The sequence below is a fragment of the Schistocerca serialis genome, unplaced genomic scaffold, assembly GCF_023864345.2.
Source record: "Schistocerca serialis cubense isolate TAMUIC-IGC-003099 unplaced genomic scaffold, iqSchSeri2.2 HiC_scaffold_1353, whole genome shotgun sequence".
Lineage (NCBI taxonomy): Eukaryota > Metazoa > Arthropoda > Insecta > Orthoptera > Acrididae > Schistocerca > Schistocerca serialis.
In genome coordinates, this window is record NW_026047573.1 from 2,517,728 (window position 1) to 2,535,537 (window position 17,810).

Consider the following 17,810-nt stretch of genomic DNA (forward strand, 5'->3'; position numbering starts at 1 on the left):
AGAGACAGATTTTTTTGACATTTATGCAAATAATGGAATTGTGTGTCTGAGTAATGAAATAGCTGCTCTTGTTGTGTGTGGGCTTCACTCTGTTTCAGGTACATGTATTAAACTACCTGTAGCTAAAGTCATGAAAGTTATAATGTTTTATGATAGAGAAAATAACCAACAACAAAAGCAACATTTGAAGAGCTCTTCTTAAAAGACAGAATGAAACATGATACCTTGAACAGTTCATGATAAGAAATGTTACACACTACTACAACCACACTTAATACTTACCATCCTTAAATGTTTAAAGCAGTGGTTAAAATTTCCCAGAGTACTTTGACAAAGTGTGAACAAATAATGATGTACTTTTGCACCTACATACAGCCATTAAAGCTCTAATGAATGGGCAGGCAGCATTATCAAATTAGTTATCAACATTACTGGGTCAGCTACTTGTCAGAGAATATTAACTATAATCTATTAGATCTATTATGAACTACCAGAAAAAAGAATGCCAACAATTAAAAGCTTCCAGATGCATTTGAACTCGGATGCTGGCATCTTAAGTACTCACTTATGTGCCTTTACTGATGTAGATGTAGAATGGGTGCCAAGTTTGATATAATTATTTGAACACAAACCAGACCTCATGGCAAAGAATAGAAACAGTAAAACTAATGATTCACAGTATCATCCAGTTGCAGGCCTAGGTAAGCCAAGTGTTGCAACAAAACATTTGATCATATTCCATCAGATCTCATCTGTCACATGTGCCAAACTATAACTTCACTTTCCATTACAGTGCTTGTGTATAGTCCAGCACAATATCAACATTGTGAAGTGCGCTTCCACAAACATTTCTACAGCAAAAAGAGATCAAATTTCTTCACGGGGTTTACAATACTATTCAGGTTTTCATCACACAATGTTTGTCTTGTATGGGAGTCCTAGTGTACTGCATATCGTGCTTGAAAACGGGAACAGGGAGAAGGGGAAGATAAGGAAGATGATGGCGAGGTGAGTTGCAGTCTTGTGTTAGACCATCATAGCAACAATAGTTGCGGGCACAGATCAGTGGAAGATGTCATGGAAGGCCTTAGAACATCACTGAGACCCTAATTACAAGTAACAGACATAAGAAATAAATGAATACACCTTTGGTTGTCGTTACTCATGCCCTGGTTCCAACTCAAACCATTAATGTTTGCTTGACTGTGATATTCCTGTGGTGCTGCTTGTGAGTGGATGACTGTAACTGAGGTATTGTCAGAGGTGTTAGTCATCAGAAATGGCATATTAGTCCAATGCTGATTTCTCTCTTGTCATGCTGATAATTGGCAAAAATGTTTAAGGAAATTTTGTTCAAATATGTGGCCTGTCCTCAGTGTAAGCTGTGCAAGGTTAAGCAAACGTCTGCAGTATGCAGATGATTTGGCTTTCCATCCATGCTTGTCACATATCTGGCAGAGTCGTGAATTTCTATGTACCCTGTGTTGACATGACAAATATTAAGGGGTAGTAACATGCATTTTTAAAGCTATGCAAATTCACCCCAAGGGTGACTATGGGAGTGGAAGTTGCCTGAGTATTGGGAACTTTGGATAAAATATCAACCTGTGTGATTGATGAATCTTTGGAATGTCAGAAGTCTACCCCTACTGTAAACAGAATTTTAAAGAATTTTGTTGAAGGAGGCACTATCAGCAGACCCCCCTGCGGGTCCAAGGATTAGAATAGGCCCGCGGTATTCCTGCCTGTCGTAAGAGGCGACTAAAAGGAGTCCATCCCCCTCACGGGGGTAGTTCGCGCCTCCGTCCGGAGACGGACGGTTCCACGACCTATCATCGTGGTCCTTTTGGTTTTTTCACTTCTCGTTTCTTCCTTCCTTTTGTTGGTTCCTTTCTTTGCTCTTCTCCACCTCACTGTCTTCCTTACTCTTTCCCTTGCCTTCTCCTTGCCTTCTCATTGCCTTTTTCTCCTTGCCTTCTCATGGCCTTCTTCTCCTTGCCTTCTCAGGTCTCCGCCTCGGCGTTTGAGACAGTCTGTCCTCTTTCTCCCTCTCTCTCTTCTTTTTCCTCTTCTTCCTTCCTCCCTGTGCGTGCCTGAAGGCCGACCCACGCGTTCGCATGCGTAGCCGGTGACGGGGTAACGCGTAAGTCCCCGCCCTGGGTAGACATGTAAGGCACGCGCGTACCCCCTGGTAAAGGCCAGGCCCGGGGAGGGGTGATTGCCTGAGCTGATACCTTCTGACCATGCCGATTGGTCCCTCCGTCTGTTTCTCGGGAGGTGTGACCTGAGGTGTAAACATTCACCTAAGGCGGGAGTGCCCTCTGAGAGGGTCCCCACAAGGAAGGAGCGCGCCATCGGAGACGCTGGCAATCATGGGGGATTCCTTCGCAATGGATTCTACTCCATCGCTTTCGACTTCGACCCACAAACGGAAACGTGACCAGCCAACAGTGACAAAAGTACAACCGCCTGCCCCACAGTTCCTAGTAGTTTCTCGAACTGAGGACGGAAAGGATTTTTCCTCTGTCAACTCTTTCGTTATTCAGAAGGGCGTAGATACCATAGCCGGATCTGTCAAATCCTGTACCAGGTTGCGTAACGGCACCTTATTACTAGAAACTGAGAATGCCTTTCAGGCACAAAAACTGCTTCGGGCCACCCTCCTGTACACGTTCCCTGTCCGGGTGGAGGCCCACCGAACTTTGAATTCGTCTCGTGGTGTGGTCTATACTGGCTCCCTCGACGGATTGACTGACAAGGAGCTTCAATCATTCCTCGCTGAGCAGGGCGTGACGGCTGTCCATAGGGTCATGAAAAAGGTCAACAATGACCTTGTACCGACCCGGACAATTTTCTTGACCTTCGATAGTGTTAAGCTGCCATCGCGCATCAAGGCGGGCTACGAGGTTATTTCTGTTCGCCCCTATATCCCGACACCTACGCGCTGCTACCAGTGTCAGCGTTTCAATCACACTCGACAGTCTTGTTCCAATGCGGCTAAATGTGTCACCTGTGGCAGGGATGCCCATGAGGGTGACTGTCCACCTCCGTCTCCTCGTTGTGTGAACTGTCAGGGTGACCATGCAGCATCCTCCCGCGACTGTCCTGTCTATAAGGAAGAACGCTGTATCCAGGAAATTCGGGTCAAAGAGAAAGTGTCCACCTCTGCTGCTCACAAGCTATTGGCTACTAGGAAGCCCATGCTGCTCCCAGCGGGGAAATACAGTACTGTCCTCGCCTCTCCTCGGACTACCCGGGAGGTAGCAACCCAGACATGCGATCTGACCTTCAGCACCACGGTCGTCCGTTCGGCCAGTGCTAAGATCGCGCGGTCGACGTCTCCTCTTCCTCCCATCACCCCACAGACACGAGCACCTTCTTCAGCTTCTGCTAAGACGAAGACACCGAAGTCAGATGCACGGGCCTTCAAGAAGGAACCATCCCGTGCAGACTTCCTTCGTACCTCGACCTCACAGCCTTCGACCGGTACTTCCACTACACGTCCTTCCAAAAAGGCGCATAGGAAGCACAGTTCTCCTTCCCCGCCACGGCGCATTTCTTCTCTTGCGCCACCCAGCGGCTGCCGCCCCAGGCCGTCATCCGTTTCGCCTGGCCGCACCGCTGGTCGCCGTACATCTGGCCGTTCACTGGCGGAGGAAGCTCCCCCTCCCGGCCATCCTCCCGAGATGGCCGATGACCCTATAGACCCAATGGACGATGACTGTCCGCCTACTGATAGCGGCGGCAGTGCTCGCTCGAAGCCAGGCCCTAAGCGGCCTTCGAGGTGACCACTTCTCTCATCTTCCTTTTCTTACGATGGCACTTATTCACTGGAATATTCGCAGCATTCGCTCCAACCGAGAGGACTTGAAGTTGCTGCTCCGCTTGCACCGTCCGCTTGTCGTAGCCCTCCAGGAAACGAAGCTACGCCCATGAGATCAAATTGCCTTGGCACACTACACCTCTGTGCGTTTTGACCTACCCCCTGTGGTAGGTATCCCAGCTCATGGAGGGGTTATGTTGCTGGTCCGGGATGATATTTACTACGATCCCATCACGTTGCACACCGGCCTGCAGGCAGTTGCCATCCGCATTACTCTCCCCACTTTTACGTTTTCCTTTTGTACCGTTTACACTCCATCGTCATCTGCCGTTACCAGGGCAGACGTGATGCAACTTATTGCTCAGCTACCTGCACCATTTTTGTTAACTGGAGACTTCAATGCCCACCATCCCCTTTGGGGCTCTCCAGCATCCTGCCCGAGGGGCTCCTTGTTAGCAGACCTTTTCAACCAGCTCAATCTTGTCTGCCTCAATACTGGCGCCCCTACTTTTCTTTCGGACACATCTGAAACCTATTCCCATTTAGACCTCTCTATATGTACTCCCCAACTTGCACGCCGGTTTGAGTGGTATGCACTTTCTGATACATATTCGAGTGACCACTTCCCGTGTGTTATCCATCTCCTGCAGCATACCCCCTCTCCGTGCTTCTCTAATTGGACCATCTCCAAGGCAGACTGGGGGCTCTTCTCTTCCAGGGCGACCTTTCAGGATCAAACCTTTACAAGCTGCGATCGTCAGGTCGCACACCTCACGGAAGTCATTCTCGCTGCTGCTGAATATTCCATCCCTCACCCTCTTTCTTCTCCACGTCGCGTACCGGTCCCCTGGTGGACCGCAGCATGTAGAGACGCTTTACGTGCCCGTCGACGTGCTTTACGCACTTTTAAACGCCACCCTACAGTGGCGAATTGTATCAATTATAAACGATTACGTGCTCAGTGTCGTCGTATTATCAAAGAAAGCAAGAAAGCCAGCTGGGCTGCTTTCACAAGCACCTTCAACAGTTTTACTCCTTCTTCTGTTGTCTGGGGTAGCCTGCGCCGGCTATCTGGCACTAAGGTCCACTCACCAGTTTCTGGCTTGAAGGTCGCGAATGACGTCCTTGTGGCCCCTGAGGCTGTCTCCAATGCCTTCGGCCGCTTTTTCGCAGAGGTTTCGAGCTCCGCTCATTACCACCCTGCCTTCCTCCCCCGCAAACAGGCAGAGGAGGCTAGGCCACTTAACTTCCGCTCCTCGAATTGTGAAAGTTATAATGCCCCATTCACCATGCGGGAACTCGAAAACGCACTTGGCCGATCACGGTCCTCTGCTCCAGGGCCTGATTCTATTCATATTCAGATGCTGAAGAACCTTTCTCCTGCGGGTAAAGGTTTTCTTCTTCGTACATACAATCGCATCTGGATTGAGGGACATGTTCCCGCATGCTGGCGCGAGTCTATTGTTGTCCCGATTCCTAAGCCGGGGAAGGACAAGCACTTGCCTTCCAGTTATCGACCCATCTCGCTTACCAGCTGTGTCTGTAAAGTGATGGAGCGAATGGTTAACTCTAGATTGGTTTGGCTGCTCGAGTCTCGACGCCTACTTACCAATGTACAATGTGGATTTCGTAGGCGCCGCTCTGCTGTTGACCATCTGGTTACCTTGTCGACCTTCATTATGAATAACTTCTTGCGGAAGCGCCCGACCGCGGCTGTGTTCTTTGATTTGGAGAAGGCTTACGACACCTGTTGGAAGGCGGGCATCCTCCGCACCATGCATACATGGGGCCTTCGCTGTCGCCTCCCTCTTTTTATTCGTTCCTTTTTAATGGATCGACAGTTCAGGGTACGTGTGGGTTCTGTCCTGTCTGACACCTTTCGCCAGGAGAATGGGGTGCCACAGGGCTAAGTTTTGAGCGTCGCTCTCTTCGCCATCGCGATCAATCCAATAATGGATTGCCTCCCAGCTGATGTATCAGGCTCCCTTTTCGTGGACGATTTTACCATCTATTGCAGCGCGCAGTGTACACGTGTCCTGGAGCGCTGTCTTCAGCATTCTCTTGACCGTCTTTACTCCTGGAGTGTCGCCAATGGCTTCCGTTTTTCTGCCGAGAAGACGGTCTGTATTAACTTCTGGCGATACAAAGAGTTTCTCCCACCGTCCTTAAGACTCGGTCCCGTTGCTCTCCCAATCGTGGAGACAACCAAATTTTTAGGCCTTACATTTGACAGGAAACTTAGCTGGTCTCCACATGTGTCATATTTGGCTGCCCGTTGTACCCGTTCTTTAAATGTCCTCCGTGTTCTCAGTGGTCTGTCGTGGGGAGCGGATCGAACCGTCCTACTTCGTCTATATCGGTCGATCGTCCGCTCCAAGCTGGATTATGGGAGCTTCGTATACTCCTCTGCACGGCCATCCATCTTACGCCGCCTCAACTCCATACAACATCGGGGTTTACGACTTGCGATCGGAGCATTTTATACAAGTCCCGTAGAGAGTCTTCATGCTGACGCTGGCGAATTGCCACTCACTTACCGGCTACTGTCAATGCCCGACCATCCGTCTTATCGTTCCTTTTTTGACGACTCTCTTGACCGTCAATACGGGTTGTATGTCTCTGCCCTGCTACCCCCTGGCGTTCGCTTTCGTCGCCTCCTTCAACACCTTACTTTTTCCCTCCCTGCAACCTTTCGAGTGGGCGAGAGCCGCACGCCACCTTGGCTCCAGGCTCAGGTCCGCGTTCACCTTGACCTCAGCTCACTCCCAAAAGAGGTCACTCCCAGTTCGGTCTACCACTCCCGTTTTTTGGAACTTTGTTCGAAGTTCATCGACATGACTTTCATTTATACAGATGGCTCTAAGACCAATGACGGGGTCGGGTGTTCCTTTATTGTCGAGGCACAAAGTTTCAAATACCGGCTCCATGGCCATTGTTCGGTCTTCACAGCTGAGCTCTTTGCCCTCTACCAGGCTGTTCTTTACATCTGCCGCCACCGACATTCTGCTTATGTCATCTGCTCAGATTCCCTGAGCGCCATCCAGAGCCTCAGTGATCCGTACCCAGTTCACCCCTTCGTACACCGGATCCAACGCTCTCTTCAGCAGCTGGCGGACGTCGGTTCTCCAGTTAGCTTTATGTGGGTTCCTGGCCATGTCGGTATCCCTGGGAACGAAGCTGCAGATGCCGCGGCCAAGGCTGCGGTCCTCCAGCCTCGGACAGCTTCTTGTTGTGTCCCTTCGTCCGATTTTAGCAGGGTGATTTGTCGGCGCATCTTATCTCTGTGGCATGCCGATTGGGCTGCACTTACCGACAACAAGCTTCGGGCCTTAAAACCTCTTCCCGTGGCTTGGACGTCCTCCTCACGCCCTTCTCGGCGGGAGGAGGTCGTTTTAGCCCGGTTAAGAATTGGACACTGCCGGTTCAGCCATCGCCATCTGCTGACGGCTGCGCCGGCGCCGTTCTGCCCATGTGGGCACTTGCTGACGGTTAGACACATTTTAATGTCCTGTCCAGATTTTAACACACTGCGCCTCGATCTTAACCTGCCAAATACTTTCGATGCCATTTTAGCGGATGACCCACGAGCAGCTGCTCGTGTTCTTCGTTTTATCAATTTGACAAACCTCGCTAAGGACATTTGATGATGCTGTTTTTTAATCCTATGCCTGTCAGTCTGTCTTTTATCGTGTTTTCCCTTTTAGTTGTTGTGGTCAACTTGTGCCTCGCGGTGGATTCTTAGAGTAGTCAGGGCGCTAATGACCATTGAAGTTGTGCGCCCTAAAACCACAAAAAAAAAAAAAAAAAAAAAAACAACTATCAGCAGAATTCCTGGCTCAAGACACTGAGCACACAGCAGGATAACACATAGCTTGCCTGTAAGAGCCAACTAATCCCTCCCCTAGATACGAAGCAGTTGTAGTGAGTGACCAACTTCCCAGTTCCAATGATGCAGTTAGTTGAGGGCAAGGAAAGCTGTACTGCACGCACAATGATCCACTATAAAACAGGAACTCAGTGAGGAAATGTTACACTGGCTGGCAGCCACAGAGCAACATCTGAATGCAATGTGAAAAAATGTATTTTTTCACAGATAAGTTGTCTTACCAAGACCAAACAGTAGTTTAGCAGCCGCGAGGGTCCAGACATAAAGGCAAATAAGTGGTGACAACAGGTAGTACTAGCCGATTGTCGGTTTCCCCGCCGGGGGCGTCGGTTTCCCCGCCGGGGGCGTCGGTTTCCCCGCCGGGGGCGTCGGTTTCCCCGCCGGGGGCGTCGGTTTCCCCGCCGGGGGCGTCGGTTTCCCCGCCGGGGGCGTCGGTTTCCCCGCCGGGGGCGTCGGTTTCCCCGCCGGGGGCGTCGGTTTCCCCGCCGGGGGCGTCGGTTTCCCCGCCGGGGGCGTCGGTTTCCCCGCCGGGGGCGTCGGTTTTCCCCCCGGGGGCGTCGGTTTTCCCGCCGGGGGCGTCGGTTTCCCCGCCGGGGGCGTCGGTTTCCCCGCCGGGGGCGTCGGTTTCCCCGCCGGGGGCGTCGGTTTCCCCGCCGGGGGCGTCGGTTTCCCCGCCGGGGGCGTCGGTTTCCCCGCCGGGGGCGTCGGTTTCCCCGCCGGGGGCGTCGGTTTCCCCGCCGGGGGCGTCGGTTTCCCCGCCTCAGTAGCAGTCCGTATGCCCACATTTTTAAGAAAGTGGTGCTGCATTTAGTGTGAATGCAATATTGTGGAGGGGAATTCATGCTACAGGAGGAATATTCACTTGTGTATAGGTCTGCTCATTCAACTGCAGCTGTCCAAGATAGACATTAATGTAATGGACTGGCTGTGAGAGACTGCTCACTTGAACACAATGGAAGTTATGTGTGTGTAAGTAGCACGAACACACAGAGAACTGGCTGTGAAACACACCATTTATAGCTGATGCTCTTTTGGACTGCTTTTTTTGAAGCCTCGGTGGGGTTGTTTCTTCTGACAAATGGGTCCAATGCCTCACAGATTCAGTGCCAGGGTGCATGACTGAAGTCAGAAATAATGAGGCATTCTGGATAAAATGTTATGGACTGAGAACATTTTACATTCTTTCCTTGTTCTTCTGTGCAGTGTTCTGCCAGTGAGAGCCAGCACAAAATCTCTTGGTGACGGAAAAACATCAAAGATGAGAGAAGGAAATTTGAGCTAGTTCTAGTTGGCATTATCCTTGTACCTGAAATAAATTTATTTTAATTTATTATTTTGAGTATTACATTCTCTTTACTTGCTCTCTGCCTACATACATGAAATGAATAAACCAAGAGTGCCCCTTTTTAGGGCTATTTTTTGTTATGTCAAATTCATCTCTCTCCCACTCTATTGCCACCCATCAGCCTCGGCCAAAAATGTGCAAAATACATCTCTCTCTCACTCTCACTCTCACTCTCACTCTCACTCTCACTCTCTCACTCTCTCACTCTCTCACTCTCTCACTCTCTCACTCTCACACTCACACTCACACTCACACTCACACTCACACTCACACTCACTCTCTCTCTCTCTCTCTCTCTCTCTCTCTCTCTCTCTCTCTCTCTCTCTCTCTCTCTCTCTCTCTCTCTCTCTCTCTCTCTCACACACACACACACACACACACACACACACACACACACACACACACACACACACACACACACACACACATAGGCAAATTGGACAAAACGTGTTTATTTCTTGTCTGAATCCTGGGCTACAGCAATGAACTTTGTCCACAGATTGTTCTTCCTTCATGTAATGGAGGAAAAATGCAACTGTGGACACTGCATCATGTAATTTCCCCATGCATCCTCCACAGCCTGACTAAACACAGCTTTGTTAGAGGCCATCTGATCTCGACTGTCGGTCATTTGTCCCAATCAGTGCTACCTAACAATAGCAAGACCGTGCACTCAATTTGCTTACTAAATCACAATCTGTCTTACATCACTGCACCCTTCGGTAAGAGTTATAGATTTGGTGAGTGGGAAGTAACTATACTGCCACTCATCTCAGACATTTCATACTTGCAGAACTGCAGTGCGAAAGGTGGGAGGTAGGGTGGGTGGGAGGGAGGTAGGAGGGACGTCAGTATGGAACTGATGTAGCAGAAAATCAGTTGTAAAGTAAGCACCACTTGGTGTTAGGCTCATACTCACCCAGTTTATGGACTGCAGTTGTTCTTGTTGTTGTTATTGTCAGTCCAAATGGGGGTTTGATGCAGTTCTCCACTCTGGTCTACCTTGTGCAAGCATCCTTGGCTCTCTGTAACCATTATTAAATTCATTATCATGTGTTTAAATCTGGTAGAAGGCATACAGTAATGATTGTAACACAGTACCACATGGAATGACTTCAGTGCAGTCACCACCAGCAACTTCTGTGCAAATGACTGGTCAGAGAATTCTGTACTGCCTTCACAGAGTGAATAAAAGTACTTGTTTCTCAAAGGTGCTGCAGTGCTGGAATTTAAGCCGCATCCTGTTAGCAACTGACACAAGCTGAGTGGACCAAAATCCATTTAGTTCACTTTCAGAGGACTAATTCCAGACCACTGCTGTAGCCCCTCAATGAGCTATGGACATTTGTGGACGTGTTTAGTCAGATGTTTTTACCTATTTTTCCACTTTTTGTTTCCATTTTAATTTCTTGTATTTCCTTTCTTTTGACTGCCATTGGGACCCTAGTTGTTGGGCTGCCCCAGTCCAATTATGCTCTTACTCAAGTCACTACTCGACAAAAAATTCTTATTTGCAGTTTCCTCTTTATTGGATGTGTTCACATTAGTCACATTGTGTTGCTGCTGTCATAATATCAGCTTCCATCCCTGTTAGCCATGACCACAGAGATATGCATGGCCAAAATACAAAGTTGCTTCAAAATTGTCCACAGCAACTGCTCTAACAGCTTCCCAATTAAATGCTCGAATATACCAAAATGGGATAATGATGCATTGCCTGTAGTTCTGTCAAACTGTGCTCTTACAGATTACTTTAAAGACTTCAGTTTTGAAATTTCCTTTCCCCTCCAAGTGATGTAGGACTTGCCTTATGCATGTCAAGGAATCCAAATTTGCACTGCAGTTGGATTTTGTGTAAATGTTACATTAGTTTCTTGTAAAAGTTGTAACAGCAGTCCCTGACAGGAATGCCTGATGTTAAGTCATCAGTACTGAGTACCACACTTGTTGATGATAGTTTTGTTGGTTAAGCTGTGTATCCAAATTGGCATATAGTTCCTTTAGTTGCTGGATATAAAATTTTCCAATTGTTTAAACTCCCACACCTTTATGCTGGTTCTTCATGCTGTCATTGTTGCTCTCTGCAGTGTTGCTATGAATATGTGCTAGGCTGTTACAGTATTTGTGATTTATGATGCCGTATATCATTGCTACCAATGTCACATAGTACACTTCAAGACACCTACACTATCTTCTTTGTAAATTAGATATACTTTTCTGCATATCACCTTAACACTGTCCACAGTATGAAGTGGCTTTCACCTAGTCATTCACTATGAAACACACAAGTCTCACTTGTTCTGTGTGTACAGGTACAAATCAGTGAGGCTGATACACTGATGCCAGTTGCCACTGATGCATTTTTACAGGAGAATGCCATCAATAGCGATTTGGATGCCTACAGTGCTATATTTCAATCACATTGCAGTCTGCTGTAGCAGTGTGAACAACAAGAGCTATTCAGTGTAGTTTGGGGGCTAACTGAGCATGTGCTAATAAACACAAAATACATAGAAAATAACTATCCAAACCGTAACCAACAATGTACCTTGAACAAACTGCTTGCATCTGTAAGAAGCTCCCTAACAGGGTAGTGTGACTCAATTGAAATGAAAACTTATGTGCTGGCCACGCATGTTAAGTATCTGTGGGCATACCCTCGACACATTAAGCCTCCTTACCTCTGGGGCAGCTATTAGCATGTTGGAATCCAAAATATGAACTTTGATGAAGAATTACTCTAACACAACAACACTCTGGAACAGGTTAGTACACCCCTAAATAGACAAAGCTCATAAAATCATAATGTATTGTTGAGGCCAGTGTCCTCCAGTTTTGTAGGTATGCAGTCATTACAGTACTTGCAGATAGTTTAAAGTGTTTCGATCAGGATTCTCGGTATTCATGTGGCCTTTATGGCTTCCTATCAACATCACACTACTAATACAAAAGAAAGTGAGTCACATAGTTGTAAGCTGCCACAACTCTGCTACACTACATGGCATGTCATTTGCGACGTGTACTACGTGAACTGCTGTGGCTCAACGCTTTGGAATCTGCTGGTTCTCAGTAACTTGAAATCCAATGGAGACACTATCAGAATTGTACATGACATAATTTCTCTATCTCCTAACTGTGACAGTCTGTAATTTTATAATGGTCTGTTATTCCTTTCCCCTTTCATGAGGGGTGTTCATTCCAGCAAACTAAGCTGTACCATTATTTCGGTCACTGGCAGTGTCCTTACACCAGCCTCCAAACACCAATGTTGCCTTGCTTTTTGTGGGCACCTTTGTCCTTCTCTGTGACAGTGGCTGTATATGGCAGCTGTAATGAATTCAGACAATTAAAATTAAAATATTTTGTGGTTCTTCACTTGGATCATTATGCAGTTTTCATCAATCTCACTTTTATAAAATTCCACATGTATGTACATGCCACAGCACCTGATTCCTTATCTCCATCACTATTTTAATTTAGCAACTTCTTGACATTAAAATGAGCATGTGCAGTGAGAAGACAACCACTGCCACATATCAAGATGTTTGATTTACACTCAAATTCTGTTGATGTAAAGTTATTCAGCTTCTTAATATTTTTGCAGATGCCGCAGAAGTTGAGGATGGAGGAGCTGTTGGCAGGTGAGATATTTGCTTTCTTCAGTAGCTTAATTACACATTAAAGTTACGACTTTAATATTTTATTATGTGGTACTTTATTTTTCATCTTTTTCTTTGACATTAATATTCCATTGGTGATGTGCTAAATAATTTTTGTGAAACAGTTTTTAAAAACTCTATACTATAACTTAACACTGGATGTTAATTATGTCATACATAATTCATACTGAAAATTGGCGGTGTTATTGTAACTATGAAAGATTGGTTACAAATGTGCAGTTGCATTGAAAATGTGTACTGTGGTAAATTGTGAGGGAAATGTGGTCAAAGAGAAAAAAGACAAATTTTTAAGTACCAAATTGACATTTAGAAATTTGTCATTGTAATGTTAAGCAAACATTACAAATAGGCACACTACGATAAGTAGTAATGAATTTTGCCACCTGACTGATGTGTGAAATAGCCTGATCCATCTGGGTGCCACAGTTACTCTCAATCCCCCGCCTGCCAAGAGTGTTGTTGACTACCCGGTGACAACATGCTACTGAGTACAAGGTGGCTGACTTGTTGGTGGCTTCACAACTTGTGTACTGCATTCTCGAGGCCCATCTCATACTCCTCTTGCCCCCTCTACTCCCATACCAGCTTCCCTAATTTGAAAATTTTGGAGTTCCCCTTAACTTAAGTTTCACAATCCTTCCCTCAGTACTAGCCACCCCTACACTGCCCTTTCCCGTGCCTAGCTCTGTACCTGTACCTGTACCTGTACCTGTACCTGTACCTCCTCTGTTACACCCTCTGCCACCCCATCCCCTCTATGACATTTGCATTAAATCTGTCCACCACAACTCCTCACGCAGTTGGCCTGCAGGTTTATGACAATTTATCTGGTTGGCAGAGGGACAGAACGCAACAATGTAATTCCTGGCTTAGCCTTTTACTGCTTATTTCCAGATTAACCCTTTCATGGCCAATCGAACGTCTTAGGCTGATGCATAACGTTGTAGTGTTTCCTACAAGTTAAAACAACTCAGACTATACATACTGGAGACTTAAATCATCATAAATAATATAATTTGTTTCGCTGTTCACTTCAGTCTGTTGGGATAACTTTCTGGATCCACAACTGTAGAAATCATGTGGTTTTGTAGCAAAGAGCCATGTTCAAAGTGTATTTTCACTCCAAAGGAAGTATGTCAAGATCATTGAACAGAGAGCAGAGAAGATGAAATCTGAGGGTGCAAGATCAGATGAAAAGGGTGGGTGCAAAATGACTTCTCAACCCAGTTGTTCTATAGTGTTTGTTGCCAGTCTAGCAGAATGCTGGTGACTGTTACTGTGGAATAGCACCACTTCACACAGTCTTCCTGGATGTTTTTCTGGAACTATATCTGCAAGATGTCTGTTGTTGACAAAAAATACCAACAGGAAAGTTTCACCTCATGCAAGCAACTCGTAGTACACCACATGGTCACCTACATCTACATGATTACTCTGCAATTCACATTTAAGTGCTTGGCAAAGGGTTTATCCAACCACAATCATACTGTCTCTCTACCATTCCACTCCTGAACAGCGCATGGCAAAAACGAACACCGAAACCTTTCTGTTGGAGCTCTGATTTCTCTTATTTTATTTTGATGATCATTCCTACCTATGTAGATTGGTCTCAACAAAATATTTTCGCTTTCAGAAGAGAAAGTTGGTGATTGAAAATTCATAAATAGATCTCGCCGCAATGAAAAACGTCTTTGTTTTAATGACTTCCATCCCAACTCGCATATCATATCTGCTATACTCTCTCCCCTATTACGTGATAATACAAAACGAGCTGCCCTTTTTTGCACCCTTTCGATGTCCTCCGTCAATCCCACCTGGTAAGGCTCCCACACCCCGCAGCAATATTCTAACACCGTACCTCTGCACAATATCCATAACATTATCTTGTGTGGATGCTCAAATGTCTATGTGGCACTGCTGCTCTGTTTGGACTAAAGCATTCCTTTCCGTTCTTTCTCTTACATTAGCATAAAAACAAAATTTCTAGTCATCAGTAACAATACAGGTTAGAAATGGCCAGTGGTATTCACCCACTAATCAAGAACAAGCAAGAGGGTAATGTACATACGGCCAACCACTGATTTATATGGTTTGGCATGTGGTACCCGTATGATTTATTGTTGAACCTTCTCCTTTGTATTCAAATGCTGCACAGTGACGGAATGGTCATACTTCATCACATTTTCTGGTTCTTGAGTTCAATGATGTGCATCATCGTGGATTAATGCATCCAGATGATCTTCATCAAATGCTGAAGGTCTTTCTGAAAATGGAGGATCAATAATGTCAAAACAATCATCCTTTAAATTAGAAAATCTTTCCTTGCCATGCTCTGTCCTATGGCATTATCCCCATACATGGTGAAAACGTTACCATTGAAACCACATATTCATAAACTCCACTGTTCTCATTTTGCCGACTTAGCCATTTTAAATTAAAATGTAGCAGTGCTTTGTGTCAACATAATATTCATAGAATGACAATTTACCTAAAAGAATGTGTCCACATTAAGTGAGAACAAGGTAATGTACTTCGTAAAAATGGTGGAAAGGACAACTGTATCCTTTGATCCCTAGGCATATGAACTTGTCTTAGATCACATGTAATGCCCCCAACAACACAAAACACAATGATGGGAAAGGCTGACTTAAAGCATACATTGTGTGCTCACTCTTACATTATTGGTATCGGCTGCATAAGTAACAATAACACAGTGCACAGTGTTCACTTAAGACGTCTCTCTGTTTTTGCTCCCAACATTTAATGTTCTAATGATGTACCAACATCATAATGCATTGATGGTGGGTGGTTTAAATAAAAAATATGTACAAATGAAATGAGTTTCGTGACAAGGCTGAAGATATATCGGTACATAGGACACTGCATAGAACTGTATGGAACATTGTAGATGTAACTGTAGATGTGCTCCAAGGAAGTGTGTGGGGCCCTTGATATTGATGTTTTATATTAATGACATCACAGACATCCTTCTTCTTTTTGTTTTTCTGTTTAGGGTATCTAATGACCACATACTAATTTCAATGCTTCCTCCTTTGTTCTTCTTCCAGGTTTCCTTCGTCTTCACTATCTATCCTTTTTTCTTCCTCAGACCATTCTGACCCTGTCTTCCTCTTCTTCTTCCTGCCTTGGAATGCTTCCATTTGCAACACTTTCTTCTTGAAATCCTATCATTCTGCTGGGTCTTTTTCTTGTATTTCTTTCCAAATCTTTCCTAACTACTTGAATCTGTCCTGTTGTTGACATCTTGTCCCAAAGATGCTTAACAATCTGCTCATGGATTTCCTAGCAGCCTGAGTATTTTTCAAATGATTCTTAATTCTAGGACTTGAAGTTTGTATAACTCATAATTCAACATTAAACATTCACTTGCATAGAGACATTCTGGTTTTACTACTGTGCTGTAGTGCTGTATTTTCAAATTTTTAGACACACACACCTTGTTGTAAATGTTCATGTTTATATCATATGCTTTCTCCATTTTACATACTATTTTGTCTACAGCTAATATTTTTGAAGCCATTGCCTTGTATCTTTCCTCCCAAATATTTAAATTTATAAACCCTCTTTATCAGTTCATTACCTGTTACTAGGATTTCTGGGTCATTTTTTTATGTTTGCCCTAAAACATTTTTCCTACAGAAACTTTTAAAGCTGCTTTGTTAGGTATTCCTTCTAAGAGGTTGATATGTATTTCTGAATTTGTTATATTTTTATAAAGAATGGCATAATCATTTGCAAATACTAGACACTGAATTTCAGTATCTCTTTTTCCTGAAGTCTCCAGTCTCATTGTGACAGCTTATGTTCTTTGCCTTTTGTTTCAATTATCTTACTATTTCCTCTAAGATGCAGTTGAGGTGGCGTGGAAACATGTTGTCACCCTGCATTTCACCTGTTATTTTGAGTGCCTTAGGTGTTTCACACCAAAACTTTACTTATGCTTCAGTGTGTGGGTGTTTCACGAATAAGGTTTGCTAGTTTAGTGTAATGCCAAGTTTTTGAGTCACTTTACCCACTGTTTACCTGTCAATCAAATGCTTTTCTAAAACCTGTAAATGTTAAAACTATGTCTTAAAATTCGTATGGACTAAAAGTTGAAATTCTGTTCTGAGCCAGATTCGATCTTTCTAAATCCACTCTGATATTCTCCCAAATGGCTGTCAAGTGTTACTTCTACCTTGTTTAGTAATATTGTTAAAAATATAATACAGCCCACTGGCAACAGATACATACCTGTGCAATTATTTAGATAATGCCTATGACTTTTTTGTGCACAGGATGGATAGGAGCCACTTTCCAGTCTTCTGGAATCTTTTCAGTTTCCCATATTTCTTCAGACATAATCTGAAGGTTAGTTGTCATTTCTGCTTGACACCAGTTATGGTTGACATGATTTTATTTCTTCTCCACTGGCTTTGTTGTTTTTCAGGGTTTTTGTTTGTTTGTTTGCTGTAGGTGGTAGATCTGCTTCCATGTTTTCATCAAATATCTGGAAATTCTAGCTAACACTTCAGTTATCTACAGTTCAAGAATTGATCAAAGTACTTTCTTAGTAATTTACATGTGTGGTTATTGCTTAGACCTATTTTACCATTTTCGTCTCTGATGTAAATACATTGGAGCATGATATCACTTTTTGAATAAAACCATGACTGTATGTATGAGAGCATTTTTTCTGCTGTAGTACACAGTGATTCTTTTTTATCACTAATTACGATACTCGTGTCATCTGCAAATAGTAGAATTTTGGCTGGGCTGTCTGGAGCCTGTATGTCATTGATATAAACTAGAAATAACAATGGGCCCAGAATGCTGCCCTGAGAAACAACTATTTAAATTTGTTTTGGTTCAGATATGGGTTTAAAATTGTGAAGATTCTTGGATGACCTCAGCTCAACAACTTGTGATCTGTTTTGCAGATAGGATTCAAACCAATTTTTAACGGTACCCCTGATGCATATTGCTTCAAGTTTCCCTAGTAATATTACATTGTTCACAGTATTGAAGGCTTTGGCTAAATCTAGATTAATTCCAACAACCTGTTTATTTGACTCA

The 17,810-nt window shown here is 44.8% G+C and overlaps 1 protein-coding gene across 1 annotated transcript in view; it reads right to left on the bottom strand.

The window, feature by feature from the left end:
* Positions 1–11,756, bottom strand: part of LOC126440167 (uncharacterized) — a 30,451-nt gene extending 18,695 nt beyond the window's left edge. The window contains exons 1-2 of the mRNA XM_050090609.1: positions 11,736–11,756; positions 8,049–8,468 (exon numbers count right to left, since the gene is read on the bottom strand). Coding sequence (XP_049946566.1) covers positions 8,049–8,468; positions 11,736–11,756 — 441 coding nt within the window. The remainder of the gene's footprint in view (positions 1–8,048; positions 8,469–11,735) is intronic.
* Positions 11,757–17,810: the final 6,054 nt, after the last annotated feature.